Consider the following 25,389-nt stretch of genomic DNA (forward strand, 5'->3'; position numbering starts at 1 on the left):
CCTTCACATACCATCACCCTCTGAGATGAGTTAGCTTGACTGCAGAGATGATTTCATTGCAATATGTCTATCTGTGTATCGAATCATCCAAGTGTGCATCTGAAGTATATATAATTTTTAATTGTCGAAGATTCCTCAATAAAAAAAATTCAGTGTAAAAATGTGGACCCACACATGTGTCTACATGCCCCCACCCACAGAAAACTAGGTGAAAGCATCTGTGAGTGTGTATTTGATCTTGGGACATGGGGAGGGCTTTCTAGGCATAAAGGGAGTGGTGCACATCATGAGTGAAAGGATTGATACCCTCCCTTCTCTTTTAAATATTGTGTGTTGGCCTTTGACTCTGTAGAATATTTGTACCCCCAGCTTTTGCCTGAGGATATAATCTCCAGTGTCGTACCCTCTACCTCTTTCTAGGCCCTCAGCTGGTCTGAGAAGGAAGCCTGTTCAAGGAGAGAGATGAAAAGGGTAGGATTTTTTTTTTTTTTTTTTTTGTAAGGTGCTGTGCTACCCTGCAGGGTCCCTTCAGGAGCACCCCACAGAGGAATCTCTCTCAGAGCCAGAAAAAGCTTTGCTTCTGGCTTTCATCTTATGGATAGCGTCCAACTGGTGATCTCATCTTGTGCTTTGAGAGCCGGCCAGTTCAGAGGCACATTGGCAGTTCCTCTGAGTCATGGCTCGAGCTCTCCTGGGATAGATGTTGCTTGCCGAGCTTTCCCGTGGCAGCAGAATGTGGTGGCTGGGACCCTGAGCTCTTCCCGGAGCTAGCCAGCTTGCACGGAATCCCACCTCTGTTGCTTACTGGCTGTGTGATCTTAGATAGGTCACAGAACCACCCCCCGCATGCCTCAGTTTCCCCACCTACGGGTGGGGACAATACTCAAATCCTCCTAACCAAACGATTGGGAAGACGAAGAGTCGCTCCCTCTAAGGTGGTACGTTGCAAGGATTATGTAAGTGGTGACGTTTCTATATTTTATGTTTTCCTCTTGCTGTAATTTATAGTCCTAGCTAATCCTTAATGAACTTGTTGGCGTATGACCCAACACTTGTTGGCGTGTGACCCCAAGGCAATGGATGACTTGATTTTTGGGTAGACACAAAGCAACTCCTGTCTCCTCCGTGGTATCATTGCTGTTCAGTGGAGTCATCTAGGGAACACAGAGACAATCAGCCCCGCCTGAGACCATCTAAATCAAATTGGTGGGTATGATTTGATTCATACCCACCAGGGATGATTCTTATGTTTCCTACCCTGTGTATCTCCTGCACGGCCCGGGTTGAGAATTACCAGGTGTTAGGGCCATACTTCCACAGATCAGTGAGGAATGTGTCTTGCTGGTGTTTTTCAAAGACTTTGGCCACCTGGCCCCCTAGAAAGAGAGCCTCCTACACCTGGCTGTGCAGGCCTGGCTTTTCTTGTGGGAATTAGAAAAAGAGATTCCGCTGCAGAAATGTCCAGGCCATTACCCTTTGGTAGGTGACTGGTAGCCACAAGATTGGTAACTAGCTACTACGCTGGGCTGGCGATGTTAGTGAACTCCGCCAGGGTTCCCCTCTCCATGCCCTGTGCCCTGTGGATTGCTTCATTCTGGAAGGTTCCTCACCCAAGCCGCACAGCATCCCTCCTGCACACCTTGTGTTCTCGATGAACCCGAGCTTGACTCTCTTTCTGGCTCATAAGGAGCACAGTGATCAAAGTGCTGTTCATCTGGGCCTCCTAAGACTCCCTCATTTCATGCTCTCAGGGCCCGCCTCATCCTCTGGACGGGGTGGTGAATAGTTCTCTCGGAAGCCAGCAGACTGAATAGGGGCTCCTTAGTTCGGGCCATATGGTCTACCTGCCAAGAGGAAAAAGAATGGGGCCACTATATGACGTCTGGGGATCAGAGGGACGGATGGTAGCTGCTCAGGCCATGGGCGTATTTCTCAGCACACCGTCCCATGGCTTTATAAAATACTCCTAAATTCCGATATCATATTTTGTTGCAACCTGGTTCGAGGACAAAATGAGGCCCTGGCAGCTGATGTTTATGGCTTCCTATATAAGCTCTCAGACAGAATTTGTACTGCATTTTGCTTGAGTTATGGTGGGGCAGGATTGTAAACCTCACACTGTTATTTCAGATAAAATGCAGGCTTTGGCCACAATAAACAAGAGAGGAGGCACAGCTTTAAATTTCCTGTAAATCAATTTTTGAGTTGCATAAAATATTGACATAAATGATAAAAAAATGAACTGATGCACAATGAAAACAGGGCATATTAAACTCTGCATAATTTTAATTTCCTTTTCCACATTTATAAATAAGTCAGAATTTAAACATTGCCTTGGGGTTCCCCTGCATTTTGTCAGAAGGTGAAATTGGGCCCCACCTCTTCCCAGGTCTGGTCGGCTGGGCGCCCATTTTGCTCCGCTGAAGGGTGCTATCATGCTGCTCAAGGCAGATGTTCCCTTGCTGCCAATTATTTCATGGTCAGATTCACCTAGAATTGCAATTCCTGGTTTGGAGAGGGGAAATAAACCAACAGAAAAACTAATCTAAATTTCATATGGGATGGCGCTTCTGCATAGCTTGACATTGTCAAAATACAAATTGCCCCTTGGTGGCGGCAGTAGCCAAAACTTTTCTTTAGATGAGGCTAATTCTTCAAAATCATTTCTGTGCTCCCCACCCCCGTGTTTCCCCCAAATCCTACCCAACTCATAGGATACATTCTGGAGGAAATGTGTGTCTGTATGATGAAAGTCAATATATAGTATGTATAGTATAGTATGTATTTTGTGCTTATGTGTATATATATATATATTTTTTTTTAAAGATTTTATTTATTTATTTGACAGAGAGAGATCACAAGTAGGCAGAGAGGCAGGCAGAGAGAGAGAGAGGAGGAAGCAGGCTCCCTGCTGAGCAGAGAGCCCGATGCGGGACTCGATCCCAGGACCCTGAGATCATGACCTGAGCCGAAGGCAGAGGCTTAACCCACTGAGCCACCCAGGCGCCCCTTATGTGTATATATTTTAAACAGATTTGGGATAGTTTAAATAGAGTTTTGATGTCTGCTGCTTCCCCACCATGTCGTAAGCATTTTCTCATGATCCTCAATGTTTGTCGAAGTCATGGTGCTGTTGACGGCTCAGGGTCACACACACAGTACGGCTTTCCTCATTTACTCAGTCGTTTCCCTTGCGATGGGCTTTTAGGTTGCTTCTGGCATGTTGCCTGGATAAATCACGCTTGTGACGAACCTCCTTGCACATTGGTCTCCTTCCTGGTCTCTGGACTATTTCCTGAGCTTGACTGCTAGGTGGGGAATGCGGGGATGGACATTTTTAAAGGTGTTAATGTTCGGTTCCCTAATTGCTTCATGTATGCTAGATGGGCCAGCTCCTTGGGGGCAGAAATCACATCTGTCTTGTCCCTGTGATAGCCCTATGTGCCACAGTGCTGGAAATAAGACAAATGAGTGGTAAATATAGCTAGATAGATAATCGGAGGAGTGGATGGGTAATAACCCTGCTTCTCCAATAATTAATCTGACAAGGACTGGCCATATTGGTGACACTTGAAAAGATCCTTCCTCCCTCCCTTCCGTCCTTCCTTCCTTGAGATATTGATATATAAAACGTGTATATATTTAAGAGGTACAGTCTGATGTTTTGATAGAAGTACTCATGTCTCCATAATCACAACCCAGCTAATTAACATATTCCTTACTTCTACCTAGCTACCGTTTGTGTGTGCGTGTGTGTGTGTGTGTGTGTGTTTGTGTGTTTCGATTTAATTGAAAATCCATCCTCTTAGCACATTACAGCATATAATACAGGCTTGTTAACTATGTCACGCGCCCGGCATTAGCTGTCCAGAGATTATTCATCTTGCATGATCGAAACTTTGTAGCCTTTGACCAACACCTTCCCACTCCCCCTCCCCAACCGCAGACCCTGGCAATCACCATCCTGCTCTCTGCTTCTAAGAATCTGGCTATTTTAGGTTCCACATGCTAGTGAGATCATGCAGTATTTTGTGGTGAACTTGCTTTCTGAACACCTTCTCAGAGCAATGATGCATCAGACCCTCTATGATTGTATCTTACCCCAATCTCCTAATTACAATTTTGTCATCCTCTGGGCAAGGAGAGCTTTGGACAAGGAAATCTCAAGGACAGCCCTGAAAAGGGCCCCCCCAAATTAAATCAATAGAGAAGTACTTTTTGCAGAATTTGTAATGGCTGCGGAAAAAAAAAAACAAAAAACAAAACATTGCCAGGAGTTAGGGTCTATGGTTTGGTATATATTTGCCTTTTATCCTCTAGCAATGCTGCATCTCAAACACTGCTGCCTGGTTGCATTTCTTCTTGTGCCGGCTCTAGGGTTGGAGATTTATTATTTCGGGGCAGGGAAGGAGCTTTGTGTGTTCTTAGCCTGATTTGCCAACCCTGGTTCCTGGTGGGCTCTCTTTAGTTTGAAAAAGCTTGTTGGGTCTGTGTTTTCCTGCTTGAAAGAAACACGCACATACATATATGTATACCAAAACACATCTACACGTTTATGTATATATTTTAAGTAACAAAATAATATATAGTTGTAAAAGTTTAAAGAAAGTAGAAATGTAGATGTCAAAAAGTGAAACCCTTTCTCTTTGGTTCTATAGACACACAAACATAATTACATGTACATTTATATACACATACCTATGGAACCTTAAAAAATCTAAGTAGGATTATAGAGGATACATTTATAATTTATAATTTTTTAAAAAGATTTTATTTATTTATTTGATAGAGAGAGATCATAAGTAGGCAGAGAGGCAGGCAGAGAGAGAGGAGGAAGCAGGCTCCCCACCAAGCAGAGAGCCCGATGTGGGGCTCGATACCAGGACTCTGAGATCATGACCTGAGCCTAAGGCAGAGGCTTAACCCACTGAGCCACCCAGGTGCCCATATAATTTATATTTTTTTATACTTAGTGGCATATTGTGAACATTTTTTCAAGTATGTCCATGTAGCTCCATTTCATTTTTCTTACAGCTGCCTGTAATCCCACTGTACAAACATATAGTTTATCTGGTCTCCTTTTGATAAACCTTTAGAATGTTTCAACCAGAAATAGTAATGCTAGTAACAATAGCACGACTGGTGGATATTTACGGGTGTGTCAGAACTGTTCTGAAAGCTTTGTATTACTAACTCATTACTCCTTACAATAACCCAATAAGGTAGAAGTTACATTTACATCCTACGCTACATGAGGATGTTTGAAGCTCAGAGAGGTTAAAGTAGCTCGCTTGAGTGGCTCGGTTAGGAAGCCACAGAGCGGGATTCTGGCTCTCACATGTGCGCTCCCAAGTTTGTGTGCAATTCAACAATGATGCTGCGGGGAACGTCCTTGTAGATGGATCAGTCCCTGTGCACTCCCGCTAAGATTTCAGAAGGCGAGCTTTGTAGACGTGGGGACCCCGAGCCATGGCTTCACCCTCCTTTCAATCAGAATCACAGAGATGTCTGAATGTCTTTGTAGACACCGCGTCTGGGAGGGACGGGATGAAGTGTAACTATCTAACAAGGAAGCAGTAGCAAGTCCTGTACGATGGCACAATGCTGGCTCGGGTGGTCTTTGCAGGCATGCAGCCTCCTCTCTGTGGGGCAACGTAGCGAAGAGGGCTGTGATCCCCTGAACTTGGGTCTTTGGAGAGCAGGTGGAGAGGATGTTTTCCCTTGGGCGGGGTGGGGGGGACTGTGCACACACAGACTACTGGATCAGTGGTAAATGAGCTCCTGCCCACTCCACAGTGGCTGGTTTGGAAGATTCCCGTAGAACCCTGTGCTGAGGTCAGGGGAGGCCCGGTGTGGCCGGGGGTGGTTTGCTGGGGTGGTGCGTGCAGACTGCACTGTGTTGGTGTCTGGCTTCGCAGGGCCTGCCCTTTATTCTTCCTTTCCTTTCCTTTCTCACGCAGAGACGGAGAGCCGAGGGACCGTGGATAGTCTGCAGAGGTTTTCCTCACTCCCCGCCTATCTGCCCACAAGCTTCCACATCGCCGACGCGGAGGAGGCCTTCTTCCTTAAGGAAGCCAACCAGGACGTCACGAGGAACTCCAGTCTGCAGGCGCGGGTGGAGTCATTCTTCATCTACCGGGCCAGGACCCCCCCGACCATCAATGCCAGCTATGGCCCATTTTCAGCGGAGAAGGCAATCCCCCAGGAGCTCTTGTTGACTTCCCCAGCCTTTGGAAATGTGGAGAAGTTTCCCTTCAACTGGAAGCTGAAATCCCACATCCTGGACAGCTCCATCTACTCCAACAGACCCAAAGTGCAGACCTTGTTTTACATCACCGGGATGGACTGGGACGACAGTGACCCCGAGGAGAATCTACCGTGTGTCAAGATGTTTGCCTTCCCCGAGGCCAGGGAAGTGGCGGCCAGCTGTCGGCTGCAAGGGGACCCGGGGCTGTGTGTGGCTGAGCTGGAGCTGCTGCCTGAGTGGTTCAGCTCTGGGCTGGACCTGGAGCCCGAGGAGGAGATCCCGGCCATCCTGGGGGGCACCGCGATGGAGCTCTTCTTCACGCTCTACCCGGCTGACCAGGCTGGCCAGTGTCCACTGGAGGAGGAGGGCAAATGGGAGAACAACATCCACTCCGGCCAGGACAGCCCCCAGCAGGTGCCTCCAGCCCGGGAGAGGATTGGGAGTGTGGTGGTCTACCCAACTCAAGACGATCTGAAGTGGTCCCTGGTGAACCTGGATGAGAACGTTGTCATCTCAGTACCCCTGAACCTCATCCGGGAAGGGGACACGGCCACCTTTTTGGTCTCTCTGACCAGCAGCTCTGTGGCAGACCACTTCACTCTTAGGTAAGTGGCTTTGCTGGGTTGGGTGGAATAGAAATCAGCTTTTGGTCATCAGTGAATTATGTGGTGTTGCTGATCTGTGGAGTATCCCATGTTGAGGGGAAACTGACAAACATGGAATAGAGACCCATGCAAGATGGCACAGTTGAGAAACAGGGTATTAGGGCATGGGCCCTGGGCATCCATATTCTCTAAAAGCTCCCCAGGTCATTCTGTTATGAAGCTGGGATCAGAAACAAGTGCTCTGAAAGCAGCTTTTTGGGCTGAGAGGTAAGCTCTCCAGTGACACTCTGAACCCGTCACTGCCGGCCTGGACTTGCTGCCTGTAAGTTGAAACTTTGTGAATGAATTCCACTTTCCAACTACAGGAAAGAGCCTTCCAAGACAATGTCTCTGACCACTCAGGTTTTCATCAAAGTGAAGAATCCGTAAAGAATCCTTTGGTAAAGTAAATCAGCAGTCTCTATACAACAAAGATGCAGCTTTAGGGTTGGAAAAAGTATGTTACTAGTCTGTGCTGGGGGGCAAACCTGCATTTAGCTTATTTTTCTCACAAAACTTTGCAGTGGGATGCAGCAGTGGCTTTGCCCATAGCAGCTGTGTGCCCTGAGGCAAGTCATCTAACCTCTCTGGGCTTCTGTTCCCTCATGGGTGAATGGGAATTACGATGGGCTGTATGTCTTGGGTTGCTGTGAGGATCAGTCAACTTGGTGAAGGTCTTGGAACAGCATCATCCCCGAGTGTTAGCCTGTGGTTGTTTTCCCAGCTCTCAGATGCTGAGGTGGTGGGGCCGTGTAAGTGAGCCTTGTTTTTCTGGTTGCAGGTGAGAAGGCGGAATTAATTATAAGCCCAGTGTAGTCCCTTTGATTCTGAGGGAGGCCGATGTGCCAGAAAGTGTGTTTGTTCGGGGCCTGCGATAGTTTACTGAGGCTCTGGCAGATCCCAAGTAGGTTTCGAAGCCAGCAGGAAGCCCAGTTCCCCTTTGAAGCCTCTGGAGTTAGTTTTGGTGATAACTGAGCCAGAACTCAGTTTGGACCCAGCTCTGTGCTAATCACTCTAGTGGTGGGGTTGGGGTGGTCCAAAGCCCTGTTCTTGCTCTGCAGATTCCTTCCATAGAAGGCAGCACCAGATGCTTGCTCTAGACCAAGAATGGCAAAAGTATGGATTCTGCACTCATACCACTGAGCCTGCCTTCTGCATGGACAGACATTATTAATCTACTGCACCGCTTCAGCTGTCCCTCTGCCATGGCAGACATCGTTAATCGACTGCAGTGCTCTAGCACTCCCTGTGCCATGGCAGACATCGTTAATCAGTTATAGCATTGAGTTCAGGACTCCTGGCAGCCCCTACATGTCCCTGTGCGATGGCGTGGTTGACACTTAACTTACTCACCACCCTTGGTGTAGAGAGAACATTGCAGGGTGAGAAGTTTGGGGAAAGGGAGAACAGACGGTCTGGTGGTCAGGGAAGTGCTGCAGCCTGGTTGGAAAAGGCGTTTGGGGCCAGGGAAATGGTCTAAATGGTACTAGCTAACTTTCACCGAAGACGGAGAATGGTCCAGGCCACGTTTCAAAGTTGTTCACATGCAGGAAGTCACTGAGTCCCAGCAATGAACAGCCCGAGGAGGGGAGTACTACTATTGTCCTTATTTTTCTGAGGCACAGAGCGGTTCCGGAGCTTGCCCAAGGCCGCACAGCTCGGGAGCGGGGGTTGTGCACGCAGGCGGTCCGGCCCTGGGAAGGCTCTAGGGGCCCTTCATTCTCGCAGCCCCTTTCCTGGCTGGAGGACAGGAGGGGCAGCTGCGGCACCCAGGCTGCGCGCGCCCAGCAGCCGTGCCAGGGCGTGGGGCCTATTTTAGGGAGGGGGAGGCCCGGGAGGCTGGAAGAGGCCCCCACATGGGACTGGAGAGGCCCCGCGGTGTCCCCCCCCGAGTCCGGTTCCGTCCCGCGGAAGCTGATGTGAGAGCTGAAGTGGGCTCTCGCTCGGACTCGGCCCGGGGAGGTCAAGCACGGACTGTCAGCACCAGGGAAGGAGAAGGAAGCAGCAGCCACGGGGCTTCTTGGTTTCAGCGCGCTCAGGGCGTCCTCCTGGGGAGAGTCTCCTGGGCCTTTCCGCTCCCACTTGGGCTCTGATGCTGCGGGGCAGGAGATGGAGAGGGACCACGAGGAGGCGGGTCAACCCGAGGAATGTCCGCCCACCTTTGTTTCAGCAGCAGTTGTGGAGCCTCGGTGCTGCCCCGGAGGACAAGCATCTGGCCTAGAGTCTGCACTGTCCGCCATAGTGAAATCCAGGCCGCATGCGCGCGTACGCTTGGGAGGGGGCGCGCGCATGCGTGGGGTGGGTGCGTGCATGTGCGCGCGTGCGCAGGGGGTGTGCGCGTGCACATACGTGGGGAGGGACGCGAGCACACGTGGGGTTTCGTGCGTGTGCGCGCGTCCGGGGGCGGTGCGTGTGCGCGCGCGCATGCGTGTTAGCGCATTTGGCATTGCCGTGTAGATTGGAGCGCGCGGCCACGCTCTAACCTTGGGGTGGGCTGTGGTGAAAGATGCGTTGCGCCCTGCGCAGTTTCCCGCCACCCCCAGACATCCGCGGTGTCGCACACCGGCCTTCCGCTCCCCCTCGGGTCATCCTCCGGCTCCTGCGGGCGCTCGTCTTGCGAGGCTCCCGACCTACTGTTGGAGAAAAGGGGGATGCGGTGCTCAAGGGAGGGGCTGGGGTCTCCTCCCGAAGGCGGGGGTCACCGCCGCGTCCCCGCGCGTGTCGGGGGGTCCGGACGACCAGCGCCGGCGTCCCAGGCAGTGAGGCTGCCCCGTTGGTTGCCACGGCATCATTTAGGGAATTAGGGCAGGCGAGGGCCAGGCTCACGGAGGGGCGAAGTGAGGCGGCTGTTTACTATCGCTGATGCCTTAGGGCGCTGTGATGTATGGGTTGATACTATTAATGCAGGTTTACTTTTTTGTGTGTTTATTTATTTAATCGTTTTAGAGAGTGGGCATGAGCAGGGGGTGGGGGAGGGGCAGAGGGCGAGACCCTTAAGGGGGCCCCCGGCTCAGCCCCGGGCTCAGTCTCACGACTCAGATCATGTCGTGGGTGGATGCTTGAGGGCGTAAACCCTTTATTTAGACGCGGGGCACCAAACGAAGTGTTCCTCATGTTGGTTCTGTGGGTGTGGAAGCAGACGTGGAAAGGTTAGGGTTGCTTGCTGAAGTCGTAGGGTGGGGAGGCACTGGTTTTGGGGCCCGGGTCTGCGTTCCTGCGTCAGGAGCTGCCCCTTGAAACCACTCTTCTCGGTTGTTCGGCACGTCTAGATGGGGATAAGCCTCCACCTACTGAACTTTTCCGCGCCAGCCTGCAGTTGCTCATCTTCGTGCTTTCCTAGACAGGATTGCTCCTTATAGCTCGCTTCATTTCATGGCCAGAGAGAAATGCACGGAAATTGGGGGTCACCCGAATGAGTACACACAGAGGCTACGCCCAAGGAAGTCAGTCACCATCACTTGCATCTGGCGGAGACTCAAGGGCAAAGCTGGAGTGGGGGAAGCTTAGTGGAAAGCAGGGAAGGCTCAGGTCTGCTTGGGTCAGAGGTTGCTGGCATGCAGAGGCCAGAGGCAGGTTAACAAGGAGTGAGTATCTTATGTGATGACTTTTCCTGCTTGGCCCTGAGCTGGAAGCAGAGGCGATAACAAGGGACACAGGCAGTCCTGTGCCAACTTCAGACCTTTCTGGGCTGACAACTGCAGAGGCCATGGTCTGGCTCTTTGTCCTGACTGCTACAAGGTGGTGTGTCGGAGTTTTATTATTACCTGTGGTCTGGCTATTGTCCATTTGTATATACCATCTCTTAAAATAAAACACCGTTTTTCAGCCTAGGGAAATGTGTGGTTTCCCAACATAACTGATTGTCTGTTTTAATCATGTCTTTCATGAATGAAATGTGACATTTCATTCTGGCTCAGATGTGGAGCCCTGGATCAAAGCGTGAGTGTGCACGAGATTTGCTGAGATCGAATTTCAGAGCTAAAGATGTATAGAAAGGGGACAGATGTGTGTGTTTTCACATGTCACTTTGCTATTTCAGACTGCATATTGTATTGAGGCCAATTTGAACAAAGTTGAGTTGATTATTCTCTAATACCTAAATAGTTTCTGTTAAATATTAGTATCTAAATCTGACCATGCACTGAAAACCCTTTTGGCAAAGGGCTAGTAAAGTGGTTTGGAGGGATTGAGGGCTGCTGGCAAGGCCATGCTGGGCTAGACTCAGGTAGATCTTTGTTACACTTCCAAGAAAGTTTAGATACTATGAAATTTTCTCTGCTCCAATTCTCCACACTGCTGTGATGTGAGGCTTAAAGAGCTCCTGGAAAACGTTATGTCTGATTTATTAAAATAAGTTTCCCCGGGCACTTGGGTGGCTCAGTGGGTTAAAGCCTCTGCCTTCAGCTCAGATCATGATCCCAGGGTCCTGGGATCGAGCCCCACATTGGGCTCCCTGCTCAGCGGGGAGACTGCTCCCCCCCACCCCCCACTGCCTGCCTCTCTGCCTACTTGTGATCTCTGTCTGTCAAATAAATAAATAAAAATCTTTTAAAATAACTCTCAGCTCACACAGAGAGCCGCTCTGGCCGACCTCCCATCCTGTTAAGCAGTGGAGCCCAGGAGTTAAGATCACGGACGCTGGAGCCAATCTGCCAGTGTTCGAATCCTGGCTCTGCCACATACCAACTGTGTGATCTTGGGAAAGTTACTTAATCTTTCTGTGCCATCGTTTACCTGTTAACCTGCAGCTGGGACACTGTATGCATTAAGTGACTATGAAGCGTCACCTTTGTGCTCAGATGATTCTTCATTCCTTCCTTCTTCCCTTCCTCTCTCTCTCCATTCACCTTTCTCTTTCCCTTTCCATTCCTTTCCTTTCTTCCTTCCTTTTTAGAGAGGGATGGGGCAGAGGTGGCGAGAGAGAGGGAGAGAGAGAGAGAGAGAATCTTAAGCACGTTCCATGTCCAGCATGGACTCGATCTCACAACCCTGGGATCATGACCTGAGCCAAAACAGTTGGACCCTTAACCGACTGAGCCACCCGGGTGCCTCGTTCTACTTCATTTGGTGCCGTCATTCTGGTTGCTCAGGCCAAACACCTAAAAAATGTGACTGGCTCTTCCCATTCTCTGACACCCTACATATGAACAACAGCAGACACTGGGGCTCTTCCTTTCTAATAACATCCAGAATAAAACCGCCATTGTTATGACCCCAGGTATAAGCCAGGGTTCTCTCTCGGTGGGACACCTACAAGAGCCTCCCGACCTCCTTCCTTTCCCCTTGAAGCCTCTTTTTGAGCTAAAGCCAGAGTCCTTCCACTGGCCCGCAGGCCCTGCATGGTCTGCTTCTGTCATTTCCTTGAGCTTGTCTGTCACAACTCCCCCACTCACTCCATCACCAACAGTGACCAGTGTGCGAAAGGACCCAGCCTCCTCTCCATTCAACACCGGACTCCTGTTCCACTACCCCCGCCCTGCCCTGATTTCTGAACATACCACTTTTGTCTGTGATGTGATATATCAGTATTAGTGGTTCACCTCTTCCTGCTAGAATGTGAGGTCTGTGAGGCAGGGAATTTTGTCTTCTTTGATGTGTCCTAAGGCTCTAGAACAGTGCCTGGCACGGAGTGAGTGCTTAGGAAACATTTGTTGGATGAATGAATGAGTTTGGAGGTATTCCAAGGCATTGTTCTTTGACAAAGAGTATATAAGTTATCAGGATTGTGTGAATTCATGATGCATGTAAATAACAGTTTGGTAAGTATTTAAGGTTGGGACACTTTGAGGCTCCAATTCTGGCCAGAGTGTCCTTTTGCCTATAATGTGAGAACAGATTCATCATTTCTAATTCTACATGGGCTATGTCACTATGTCCTGAACTTCAGTAATTCACACACCATCTTCGGGATCTTTTTGTCACATTAACTACCACCATCTCATCCCTTGATAAGTCAAGTCATAGCCTTGTGCCTTCTTGCATTTAAAAAAAAAAAAGACTTATTTGAGACAGAGAGAATGAGAGAGAGTGAGCATGAGCTGTGGGGGGTGGGGGAGAAGAGAGACAAGAAGGCTCTGTAGATCCAGGAGCCCCACGTGAGGCTCAACGCCTCCTGCTCCCCAGAACACTGAGACCATGACCTGAGCTGAAGGCCGATGCTTAAGCAACTGAGCCACCCAGGCACCCTCTTCTTGCACTTTTTATTTACTATTTTTCTTCAGATCAATTCACTTTCACAAAATGTATAAAAATACATTGAAAAAAGAAAGCTGACATTTGCCACCTTAAATAGAAACCAGTATAACCTGTTCAGATGAAACAGTATGATAAAAATCAATTAACAGTGAGAAGACAGTCCTAAGTCCTAAGTTCTGAGTGGGTTTCCTCCATCTGCAGCCTGGCCTCTCTTTGCAAGGGGCTGGAGCACATGCTGCAGAGAGTGGGCTCACACTCCCTCAAGTTCAAATTCAAGTTCACATTCTCGGTGGAGGGAGATAATAAACAAGCAAATGAGCAAAATCATACATAATTGAAACCTGTGCTAAGTGCCGTGATGGAAACAAACAGAATGCAGTATATTTAAATTTTATTTCATTTATTTTTAAAACCTTTTGTTTCGGAATAATTTTAGACTTAGGGAAAGGTCACAAAAATTGTAGTCTCCCCTAATGGTAACATCATACACAATCACAGCAGGAATTTCTGAACCAGGAAATTAACATTGGTATAAATTATTAACCAACCTTCAGGCATTATTAATAACTTCTGGTTGCTCCCATCATGTCCTTTTCTGCTCCAGGACCCAGTGCAGGGCCCCACATGGCATAGACAGTTCATAGCACCTTAGTTGGCTGAATTCTGCTCCCTGGTCTTTTTTTTTTTTTTTTTTTTTTTTGGGTTCTCTTTCATGACCTTGATGCTTTCAAAGCATGCTGGCCAGTTAATTTTTTATTTTTATTTTTAAAGATTTTTATTTATTTATCTGACAGAGAGAGAGATCACAAGTAGGCAGAGAGACAGGCAGAGAGAGAGGAGAAAGCAGGCTCCCTGCAGGGCAGAGAGCCCGATGCGGGGCTCGATCCCAGGACCCTGAGACCATGACCTGACCACCCAGGCACCCCCTGACCAGTTGTTTTTGAAAGTGTTCCTCAGCTTGGGTTTGCCTTAGACTTCCTCACGATTTAGGTTGAAGATGTACATATCTGGCAGGAAAGCCTAAGAAGGGCTGTGTCCTTGGTGTGTCCTAGTGGAGGTATGTGACATCGCTGTGTCCTATTGCCAGTGAGGCTGATGTTGGTCACTTGGCTGAAGTTGGTGTTTTTTTCCAGTTTCTTCACTGGAAACTTGCTTTCCCGCCCTTGTAGTTAGGAATCATAACATCTGGGAAGATACTGTGAGACTGTGCAAATATTCTTCCTTACATTATATTTTCACTTATAAATCTCAGTGTCCATCAATGCTTCTTGCCTAGAGTGGGGTGATTTTTGTAAAAATGTGTCTGTTTATTCATTTATTTTGTAAGTAAGCTCTGTGCCCAGCATGGGGCTCAGCTTGTGCCTCCAAGATGAAGAGTCACACGTTCTGCCGACTGAGCCAGCCAGATGCCCTGAATGTGGTAATTTTTAAAAAATCAATTAGAAATGAATATTACAGAAGAGTCCTGGTTCTTCATGATCACTTCTTATTTGAATATATATGAAGAAGTAAGCCAGGAGCAGTTAGTCTCCGAAGAAGTCATTAGATTTTTTCTGCCGGGTTCTGGAATTAAGGAAGATTGTCTGGGCTCTCTGTGCATCTAGAAGGCTTTGAGGGGACTGGCATTTTGACTTGGGAGCATTACCTAGAAACACGAGGTACAGAGTAAGTCCTTGAGGAAGCGGTATGGGCAGGAAGTGACACCAGAAAGGAAAAACCAGTGTAGTCCATGGGGCTTAACCAGGGCCGGCTTCCCAGAGAAGGAGGCTGCAGAGGACGAGCAGCTTTTGACCAGTTAAAGGAAAACAAAGAAGATATATGTATGTGAGTAGGACAGAATGACCAAAGGATGCGGTGCTCCCAGGACACGCCGGGGAGGCAAGTTTTCCAAGTAGTTAAAATTAGGGTATCGGTCAGATTTCAGCTCCCCCTTACTGGCTGTGTGACCTTGTACGAATTACTTCACCTCTCTGAGCTTTGCCTTCCTCTCATATAATAAAACTGGTAAGAGCTCCTGTGAAGAAAAAACAGGATCATGCAGGAAGGCACTTGACTGCAGTTTTGTTTGTAATGCTTGGTGCCCCTGTCAGCAGCATCTAAGTGGTTTCTGGAAGCTCCCTCCAGTACACACTGTGGGGAACCCGAAGCCCACCATGTCCGCCTAACGAGCTCCTGTCGTGTGCCAGGCTTCCCACTGGATTCTGTGTGTGTTGTCTTGCTCATCCTCATGACAGCTCTGGAACTTACCTGTTTCCACTACTTGGGGATCAAGGAAGAGGCTCAGAAGCACGAGGTCACCTGCCCAAGGGTCCCATTGCCAGAAAGCGACAAAGCCAGGACTCCAACCCGGCCTGCCTCCTGCAACACCCATACCCATCTCCTGGTCCCCTGTTTCAAACGCTCATAATCTCAGTGCTTGCCTTCACACTGAAACAAACCGCGGCCTGTTCAGCGAAATGTTACTCAGATGGTACCCCAAATCCAGGCTTTATTAATTTTTTCCCTGACTAAAAGTCAGATTTCCCTTGAGGAATCTGTGCATAGACACAGGTGCTCTGATGTCTGCAATCCTGAAGCCTAGATCACATCTAGGGCTTAGAGCTAAGATTTCAGCCGTGCTTAGACAGGAAGGAGGGTGACTATTTTTCAAACAAACATCAATTTTCAAACAAACCATGACTTGTGCAGTGTGTTCAGCTAGTTCCAATGTTGTTCTCTGCATTTAGTGAGCCCGTTTGCATTAGTTAGTGCACGACGCTAAGCTCCACCTCTGCTTCGTTTTCCCTCCCAGACTCCCTCTTGCCTGCGAGAGCTGACGGAGTCTGGGCGCCCTGACAGAGGTCGGCAGGAATGGGTGTCAATTTCAGAGGTTGGAGGATTCTGGCTACAAAAGGGGGTTTCGATGTGTGCAGAGAGCTTTCTATCAGGTCCAAATTTTGGAAAATTGGAGTATGCTTAGATTTTGCTGGTGGCTGAAATTTAGTGAATGCTTGGCTTGGGCCAAGCTACTCTTTGATGTTGTATCGATTTGACCCTGGAAGTCATGGTGGGGTCCAGGTTAGGAGGTCGGAATAATTATCTTCAGGGTTCTCACACACATAAGGGAAACCAGTAGTGCTTCTGAGCCCTCTGTTCTTCAGGGTGTCCTCCTGCCTGTGTGCAGAGTGGAGTACCAACAGTAACAGTAGCTGCTTCTTTGTTGCAGATGTTTTTTTGCAGGGTGGCTGGTGCATGACTGTGCCTGACCGTGGCATCCAGACTCACAGCTCTCTTTCCTGTCTTTCCTCTTTCCTGTGCTTAGGGTTTCCTTGTTCCTGGGGGCCATTTCTCTGATTGAAATGTTTGCAGGGCCTGGCTCCACAGCATCCAGCGATGTGTCTGGTGCATCACTACCAGCCTGGCAGCCCAAACATCATTGGATGAGTGTTTCTGTGTGTGTGTGTGTGTGTGTGTGTGTGTGTGTGTGTGTCTATCATCTGGTTTTGTTTGACCAATGTTAGGCATTGGCCAGAGACTAGACAGGGCAAAGAGAGAAAGGACAAGATAACTAGTCTTACTCCTCTCCCACTGAGCCTCAGAAAGATTCGTGACTTGCTCAAGCCTGCAAAGCCACAGTGTCAGGATTTGAACCCGGGTCTTTCCATTCCCAGAATCTGGGTGCCTGGTGGCTGTCCTCTGCTCAGAGAGGCGACACCTTGAGATGGTTTTGCTGAAACATCCAGCGGAGAGAATGGATGAGTAAATAGCTAAGTCTTCATACAAGGAAGGACTTCATGGCACATTTGTTGGATGCATCTCTACAATCTACGGCCAAGGGGAAGAACAAAGCAAAGTGTCGGCTCGTACCTGCGGCAGGGCACGGTTCAGAACATGCGAGCCGATTCTGTTGGTTGTGCGTCAGTGCGCCCACATGTAGCCCGTGGCATGAAACCTGCACGGGCATCATGACCTCCAGCATCAGGGGAGGCGGGCTGAAGGCATCCAGGGAACTTAGGCCATATCTGATACTCTTTTGTTAATCCTGTTGGTAGGACAGTGCTCATTTTATTATCCTCCATAGTCATTTAGATGTTGGGATTATATCATATTTATAATTTTCCCAGCATTTTATTATGAGAAATTTCACCCATAGGGAAAAGAGGAAAGAAATTTACAGTGAACATTCTCATGCCCTCCATTGAGATTCTGCCATTAATATTTTAGTATTTTACTGTTCTTGCCTTACTATTTATCTTTCCATCCAAAAATCCATCTTAGGTTTTTTTTTTTTTTAAATGTTTTATTTATTTATTTGATAGACAGAGATCACAAGTAGGCAGAGAGGCAGGCAGAGAGAGAGGAGGAAGCAGGCCCCCTGCTGAGCAGAGAGCCTGATTCAGGGCTCGATTCCAGACCCTGGGATCATGACCTGAGCCGAAGGCAGAGGCTTAACCACTGAGCCACCCAGGCACCCCCATCTTAGTTTTTGATGCTGTTGAAAGTGAACCACAGATATTCATTCACTTTCCCTTAAGTAGTTCAGTGTGCACATCATTAGCCAGGATTCAATATTCATGGGATTAACATATAGATCAAATTATGGAGATTTGCCATCGTAACAATATCGAGTCTTTCAATACACAAACAGGGCTGCTTTCTCCGTCTATTTACATCTTGAATGTTCTTCAGAAATACTTTGTAGTTTTTAGTGTACAGGCCTTGCATGTTTTTGTTAATTGTATTCTTCAGTATTTTGGTTTTTTAATGACATTTTAAGTGAAGTTGCTGATTTTATTTTCATTTCTCTAATTTTTCACTGCTAGCGTGTACAAATACAGCTAGCTGACTTTTAGATAGTGAGTGTATCCTGCAGCCTTACCAAATTTACCTATCTTTGTCTTTATACTTCAAAAGTGTGTCTCTTGTAGATGGAATATACTTGTGTCCTGTATTTTTATCTATTTTGGCAATGCTGGTCTTTTAGTTAGAGATTAATCCATTAATATTTAATGTAATTACTGATGTGGTTAGACTTGGGTGTCACTATTTTATTGTTTCCTGTTTGTTTTTTCTGTTTGTTGTTTCTCTGTTCTTTCTTTTGTGCTATTTGGGTATATGAATGTTTTAAAGAATACAAGTTTAACTTTTCTGTAGGCTTTGTAGCTGCACTTTCTTGAATTTTCAGTGGTTGCTTCAGGGATTGCAATAAACACACTTAACTTTTCACATTCTACTAAATGTAGATAGTAGGTCCATTCAACCACTCCTTTTATGCTAGTTATTTTATGTAGTTATGTAGACATTTTAAAATCCCTAGAAGACAATATTATAATTTTGGCTTAAGTAGTTTTATGTATTAAAAGGGAATTAAGAAGAAAAAGGAAATGGTTTTTTGTATTCATCCAGACTTTTGCCATTTCTGATGCTCTTCATTCCTTTCTAGGGGTCTCCGTCTTCATTCGGTGCCACTTTTCTGCAGCATGAAGGATTTCTCTTGGCAATATTTTTGGCGTGCATATTTGTTGGCAAGGAATTCCCTTTGTTTTCTTCTATATGAAAATGTCTTTATATTATCCTCCTTCTGGAAGTGTTTCTTTGCTGTTTATGGAATTCCAGATTGAAAAGGGTTTTTTTTCCCTTTTAACACCTTAAAGATGTGGTTCTATTCTCTTTTGGTTTCCATAGTTGCTAGCGAGAATACAGACATTTAATGGAATTGTTCACCTGTAGGTAATGTGTTGATTTTCTTTTGCCACTTTGCTTGTTTTCTTCGCCTTCCAATGGTTTGACTATGATGTGCAGAAGCATGGCTTTTTCATGTTCATCTTGCCCTGGGTTTGTTGTGTACTTGAATTTGTACAGTTAGGTCTTTCATCCACTTTTGGTAAATTATATATTAAAAAATATTTTTCTGTCTCACTTTCTTGCTCCTCATCAGGTCAATTTTAGGACATCATTTAGATCATTTGCTATTTGTAACAGTTCTCTGTGGCTGTCTTCATTTTTTCCCCCCTATTTTTATTCTTGCTCTTTTTACACTGGATAACTTTTACTGACTTATCTTCAAGTTTACTGAATCTTTCCTTTGTCATCTCTATTTGCCTATTAAGTTTATCCCGTGAAATTTTATTATAGGTATTATACTCTTTAGCTCCAGATTTTTAGTTTTGTTCTTTTACTATAACTTTTATTTCTCTCCTGTGATTTCTTGGCTTTTCACTGAGAGCACATTTTCTTTTACATCACTGAGGATAGTTACAGATCAGTTTTAAAATCCTTTTCTGGCCATTCTAACATCTAGGTGATCCCAGAGTTGGTCTCAGTTGATGGTCTTTTCACTCTTGAATGAGACTTATTTTTTGAAATCTTCAAATTTTGAACAGTCTTGTATTGTATCTTGGCTATCGGGAATGTCATATCGTGGAGACTTTGGATTTTGTTATTCTCCGCTGAGTGATGTCTCTTTTGTCCAGCAGACAATTTGGATGGACTGGAACTGAAACTCTCTTGGGTCACAACTCCAGTTTCAGAATAGATCTTATGTCTTTACTCAGATACTTTGAGGCTGATCTGCATATACAGACAGTCTTCAGGATTCAGCAAGAGATATTGGCAGGTATAATTTGGGCATGCCCTCTCCTGCACTTGCCTTTCCATGATTGCCTTATCTCTCTTTAGCTGCCTCAGCTACTCTGGACTTAGTTCTGTGCTCCCCCTGCTCCCCTAGCAGTCCCTCCCCTTGCCAAAACACCCCTCCTGTGTCCCTTCTATGATTTGTGCTTCTCCTGCCTGCCACAAGGATGACCGTACTATCTTCCAGGCTAAATGCAACAAAAATTAAGCAATCCTTTCTTTTTTTCTTTTTAAAGATTTTATTTATTTATTTGACAGAGAGAGATTACATGTAGGCAGAGAGGCAGGCAGAGAGAGAGAGGAGGAAGCAGGCTGCCTGCTGAGCAGAGAGCCCGATGCGGGACTTCATCCCAGGACCCTGAGATCATGACCTGAGCCAAGGCAGCGGCTTAACCCACTGAGCCACCCAGGCGCCCTGAGCAATCCTTTCTTAGAGTTGTCCTCCTTTTGTAAGTGGGTACTCTCCACCACGTCTGCCCGTTTCTTTTCTCTCTCTAGTGCCTTCAGGTTAGCTGCTTTTTACATTATACCTAGGGCTGGAAACTGCTATTTGCAGGTGAGTGGGATCTTCCTCAGTCATTACCTGAAGTAGGTGTAACCTCTTTATATTTAATGTTATTACTGATAGGATTGGATTTAGGTTTATTTGTCTCACCTTGTTTCTTCCCTTCTCTTCCTTCTTTCTTGATTTTCCTGTGTTCATCAAATGTATTTTATTATTCCATTTTAATTAATCTGTTGGGGTTTTTAAAAGCTATATCTCTTTGCATTTTAAGTGGTTGTTATAGGGATTTAAATGCATCTTTAACCTTATCACGATCTAATTGGAGATGACATCTTATTACTCTGGGTAAAATATAGTTACTATGGAGTGGTATTATGTCATTCTCACCTTCCTTTGTGCTATTATTATATATATTGTATGGATATATATTATGTTTTGACACTTTTAGGATTCCAGTTAATTTGTAGAATGTTGCTCAGTTTGGATTTGTCTGATGTTTCCTCATGATTAGATTCAGGTTCTGCATCTTTTGCACACATGCCACGGATGTGATGCTGTGCTCTCACTGCATTCTATTAGATGGTGCCTGATTTTAATTTGCTCCGTTGCTGTTGATGTTCACCGTTCACCTAATTAAGGTAGCACCCGCCAGTCCTTTCCACTGTGAATATACTGTTTTGCTGTTTGTAATTAATAAGGTTTTGTGGGGGACTTACTATCATTTTAGAAACATCTCATTCATCATCAAACTTCCAATTTATCATTTGTTAATTTACATTTGCATGGAGTTACGATTTCCTTTTATTGAATGGCTTTGTCCCGTGGAGGCAGTAGTGAGAGATCACAGGGTGGGCAGGAGTAGAGAAACCAGAGTAATTATATTCCTTCTTTTCTTCTTCCTGATATGACTCTGGCAGAGGCAGCTATTCCCCTGTGGCTTCACCTCCTGTAGGACACATGCTCTTTTCCAGTCGACCCTGCCAGGATTCCCCAATGTTGGCCACAGTTCTGGGATTTTAGGTAATACCACTCCCTCCCTCTATCTCTAGCATAGGGGATAGAGTGGCTTCTTGCTGTTGCTAAGCATGGGCTGCTTCACCATTGCCAGGTGGGTTCTTACTTCCCTGCCATATATAACCAATTCTCCTTAAACTCCCTCCACTGAGTTATAAAGAGTTGCTCTGTTTTCCTGGCAGGACAATATGGGTATGGAGCAGAGTCATCATTCCAATCTGGGACATTGAGATTGAGGTGCCTTTGGGACATTTTGATGGAAAGGTGGGAAGGCCAGTTAGGTATGTGGGTCTGAGGCTCAAAATTGATGTCTTTCCTGGAGACATATTTAGTTTGACCCTAAAAATTGAAGCCTTGGGAAGGATGAGATTTTCTGAGAAAAAGATCATGAGAAAAAGTGATAAAGGTGAGCCTTCAGAAGAACCACCAGGGAAGGAGCAGGAAAACCAGGGGAACGTGATAATCACAAACCAAGAGAAAGTGACAGGAAAGAAGGGTGGGATATAATAGAGTTGGACGCTGCTGGGTGGTCAGGCAAGAAGTGCCTGATCCTTTGTGCTTTACACGTGGAGGCCACTGGTGACTTTAATAAGATGTTCAGTGGATTCGTGTCGATAAAAGCCAGATTGAAGGGTTTTGGGGGTATAGTTCTGACTCCAGTTACAATGCGTGGGGTTTTTCCCACGCCAAGCAGTTCTTCTGGAGCCAACTGGCTGCTCGGCTCATGGGGCCCACAGTCTCTTGTTTACCACACTCCTCTCTGCTCCCCACTCCTTCTCCAAACTGGCTAAAAATTCTGAACCTGGTTCCTGTGTGTGTGTGTGTGTGTGTGTGTGTTGGTGGGGTGGGGGAGTTCCCCCAAAAAACAAGCAACTCTCCTACAGTAGCTGGAGTCCTACAGGTCAACTCAATTCTGACACTCTCCACCCAGAGAGAGTGTTATCAGATCCTACACGCTAAGGGCTCGGTCCCGCAAGACGGTCCTTCCCCACTTCAGATGTCATTCGTGAGTCCAGGTGGTCGCCTGTGCTTTTTGGCCAATTGGCTGTAAACCATAGGTTCCCACAGTTCTCTCCATGGGTTTGACTCATTTGCCAGAGTGGCTCACAGAATTCAGGAAATCAGTTTACTCACTAGATGCCTGGTTCTTTGCAAAGGGTATTAAGGGATACCAATCAACAGCCAGATGAAGAGATACATATGTAGGACAAGGTCTTGAACAAAGGAGTTTCTGTCCTCATGGGGTTTGAGGCCCAGTATGGAGGCAAGTAGATGCATTCTGGCTCAGCAACCTGGAAGCATTCCAAACCCCATCCTTTTGGGTTTTTGTGGAGATTTCATTACACAGGCACGATTGATTAAATCATTGGCCATTTGTGATTGAACTCAGTCTCTAGCTTCTCTCCCCTTCCTGGACGATGGGGGTGGGACTGAAAGTTCCAACCTTCTCATCACGTGTTGTTTTCCCTGGTAACCAGCTCCCATCCTAAAGTCACCTCATTAACATACGCTCAGGTATGTTTGAAAGGGGCTTGTTATGAATTACCAAGATAACCATTCTCACGGGTTTTAGGAGTTCTGTGACAGAAATGGGGACCAAGGCCAAATGTATATTTCTTTACTCCCCCAAGTATGTATTTCTTACTCTAAGTCATGATATCACAAAGGGCGAGTGATCTCTAAGGTATAGTAGTTAGGGATTCAGGTCAGCTACAGGAAGACATGCCGAAGAACAGTGTTCTTACCCTCAAGACAGGGATCGATTTGGGGAAAGGCAGGAATGTGCGTAGGTGGATGATGACGGATCAAGGATGTCAGGGCATCAACGATTGTATGATTCTCTTGACCTTTACCTCATTGCCACAAGATGGCTGCCACAGGTGTGGTCATCACGTCTACATTTCATGGAGAAAGAAGGAAGAAGGGGCGTGGGGGATAATCATGTAGGCCTGAGTTTGCTCCTCTTTAAGGAGCCTTCCCAGAAGTATCAAACAACATCTTTTGGCCAATGCTGGGTGGCCAGAATGACTCTCACCATCAAGCCCGTCCAGCATGACTAGGGAATTGTAGGTGTTTAACTGGGCATATAGTCATTTCCCTCACCCCAAATCAGGTTTCTTGATAAGGAAGCAATGAAGGATGGGTATTGTCTGCCACACAGGTGTGATGCGTGCAGGGAGGGCAGTATCTTCTAGCATCATTCCCAGCATTTGACTGGGAAGAGGAGGGCAGGGTAGAGTGTAAACTGGGGGTCTGGGGTGTCAGGGGGATTCTTTCTGCCGAAGCCGAGGGGAGCTCCAAGTCCTGGTGGTAATGTGGGACTGACTTCCAGGGGCCTGAAAAATCTCTTCCGTGTACCTTGTCAATTTCCAAGACACCATCAGGCAGCCACCTTACTTTTTACGAGAGTGGTAGAGAAGTTTACTTAAAAGAGAAAGAATGAGTAATTCTGTACACAGTAGATCCGCTCCCAGTAATTAATGTGGGGCTGGTGTGCTTTTCTCTTCTAGCATTTTGTAGTTGTCTGCCAATGACTGGGGCAGTAAATAATTTTGGAGGAATCCCAAAGGGTGGTACTAATCAGAGACTCAAGCTACGCTTTATGTCCTCTCATTCTGATTGGTGGGGTTTTGTATGGTGCCGGTCACAGGATTGCCAATCAGAGTGCAGTGTCCTATACATCTCTCTGTTGGCTCCTTTATTTATTTATTTATCTATTTATTTATTTATTTATTAAAGATTTATTCATTTTAGAGAGAGAGCAAGCAGGGGGAGGGCAGAAGGAAGGAGAGAGAATCTTTAAGCAGAAGCCCCCTATCTCTGTTGAGCACAGGGGCTGATATGGAGCTCATTCTCATGACCCTGAGATCACAACCTGAGCCGAAACCAGGAGTCCGACGCTTAACCGACTGCGCCACCAGGTGCCCTCTTGTTGGATCTTTTAAAAGAAGAGCCCATCTCTACCTCCATCATGTTGAGATTGACTGTCACTCACCTTTAGATAGATTTCATAAATTCAGGAGGAAGACCGTGTATTGTGTAATGGTGTGACCTCTAATCTATAATGGTAAGGTTAGGCATAATTTTTAATTGCATTCCTTTCTTTCTGGGTGGTCTAAATCTATAGAAAATCTTGCAAGAAACTCAGTACTCATGCTTCTTTGTGCTTGCAGTATTTTATTCAAACTTCTGGTCCATCGTTTAACCCAGCACATTACAATTAACTGAATTTGTGTCAGTCTGTTTGATTATGAGCTTCTAAACACAGGGACTGCTGATTTGGCAGTCTCTGTCTCCAGCCAGGACTTTCAGCCTGTTAGAACACATGAGGTATCCCTTGAGTTGAATTAAATTTGAAATCCAGAATAAGAAAAGTTGCCATTTACCTCCAGGGCCCCAAGTAATGATTTTTCCTCACTTACGGCAACATAGTTGCACTGGCTCTTTAATAAATCCATTGGCAGTTTCCCTCTAAATGGGAAATCAGAATCTTTCCCAGTTCTTGTGCCCTGTTGGGTTTAGCCAAAGGGGCTTTCTGCCTGCCCTTGGAGTTGGGATGTCAGGATCAGTGTTTGGAGATGTTTTTCCAGAGGGAAGGTGTAGAAATGAAGATGTCTAGTTTGCATTGGTCAGGATCGTAATTGGGGATACTTTACATGCAGTATTTGGAAATTCCGGTTGGGTTAGAAATAGAAAGAGAGGTGGAGGTCAAAGACCCCTCTGTTGTTGCAAATGTGCGGCAACTGAGCGCAACCGAAGGGAGCAGGGGACAAGAGGAGAAGGCCCAGCTGGATGTTTGTAAGGCCCTAGCCTGCCTGTCCTACCTCGTCTCCCACCACGCGCCTCTCTGCTCAGCTTTTTCCAACAGCGTACACCTTCTCTCAGTTCCTGGGAACCACCAAGTTCACTCCCATCTTGGGCAGGGCTGGCCCCTCCTCACCATTTCACTTTATACCCGGAATAGCCCCATTCTGAGAGGCCTTCCTGACCATCCCTACATGGTTCCGGATGCTCACCTCTCTTCTGTTAGCCTGCTGCACTCTTCATGGCGGTCATCACTGCCTGAAATCAACTAAGCTATTTATTCATTTGCTTATTTACTTTCTGGTTCCCCCACACTCAGCTCCATGCAGGCAGGGACACATGTCTCCCGTGCTAAGAACTGTGCCTGG

General features: G+C 46.6%; 1 protein-coding gene across 1 annotated transcript in view; it reads left to right on the plus strand.

The window, feature by feature from the left end:
* The window catches only part of TMEM132B (transmembrane protein 132B), a 344,462-nt gene that overhangs the window by 135,707 nt on the left and 183,366 nt on the right, over window positions 1–25,389 (plus strand). Inside the window, exon 2 of the mRNA XM_032310581.1 lies at window positions 5,961–6,852. Within this exon, the coding sequence (XP_032166472.1) occupies window positions 5,961–6,852 (892 nt within the window). The remainder of the gene's footprint in view (window positions 1–5,960; window positions 6,853–25,389) is intronic.

This window comes from Mustela erminea, chromosome 13, assembly GCF_009829155.1.
Source record: "Mustela erminea isolate mMusErm1 chromosome 13, mMusErm1.Pri, whole genome shotgun sequence".
In the NCBI taxonomy this organism is placed as follows: Eukaryota; Metazoa; Chordata; class Mammalia; order Carnivora; family Mustelidae; genus Mustela; species Mustela erminea.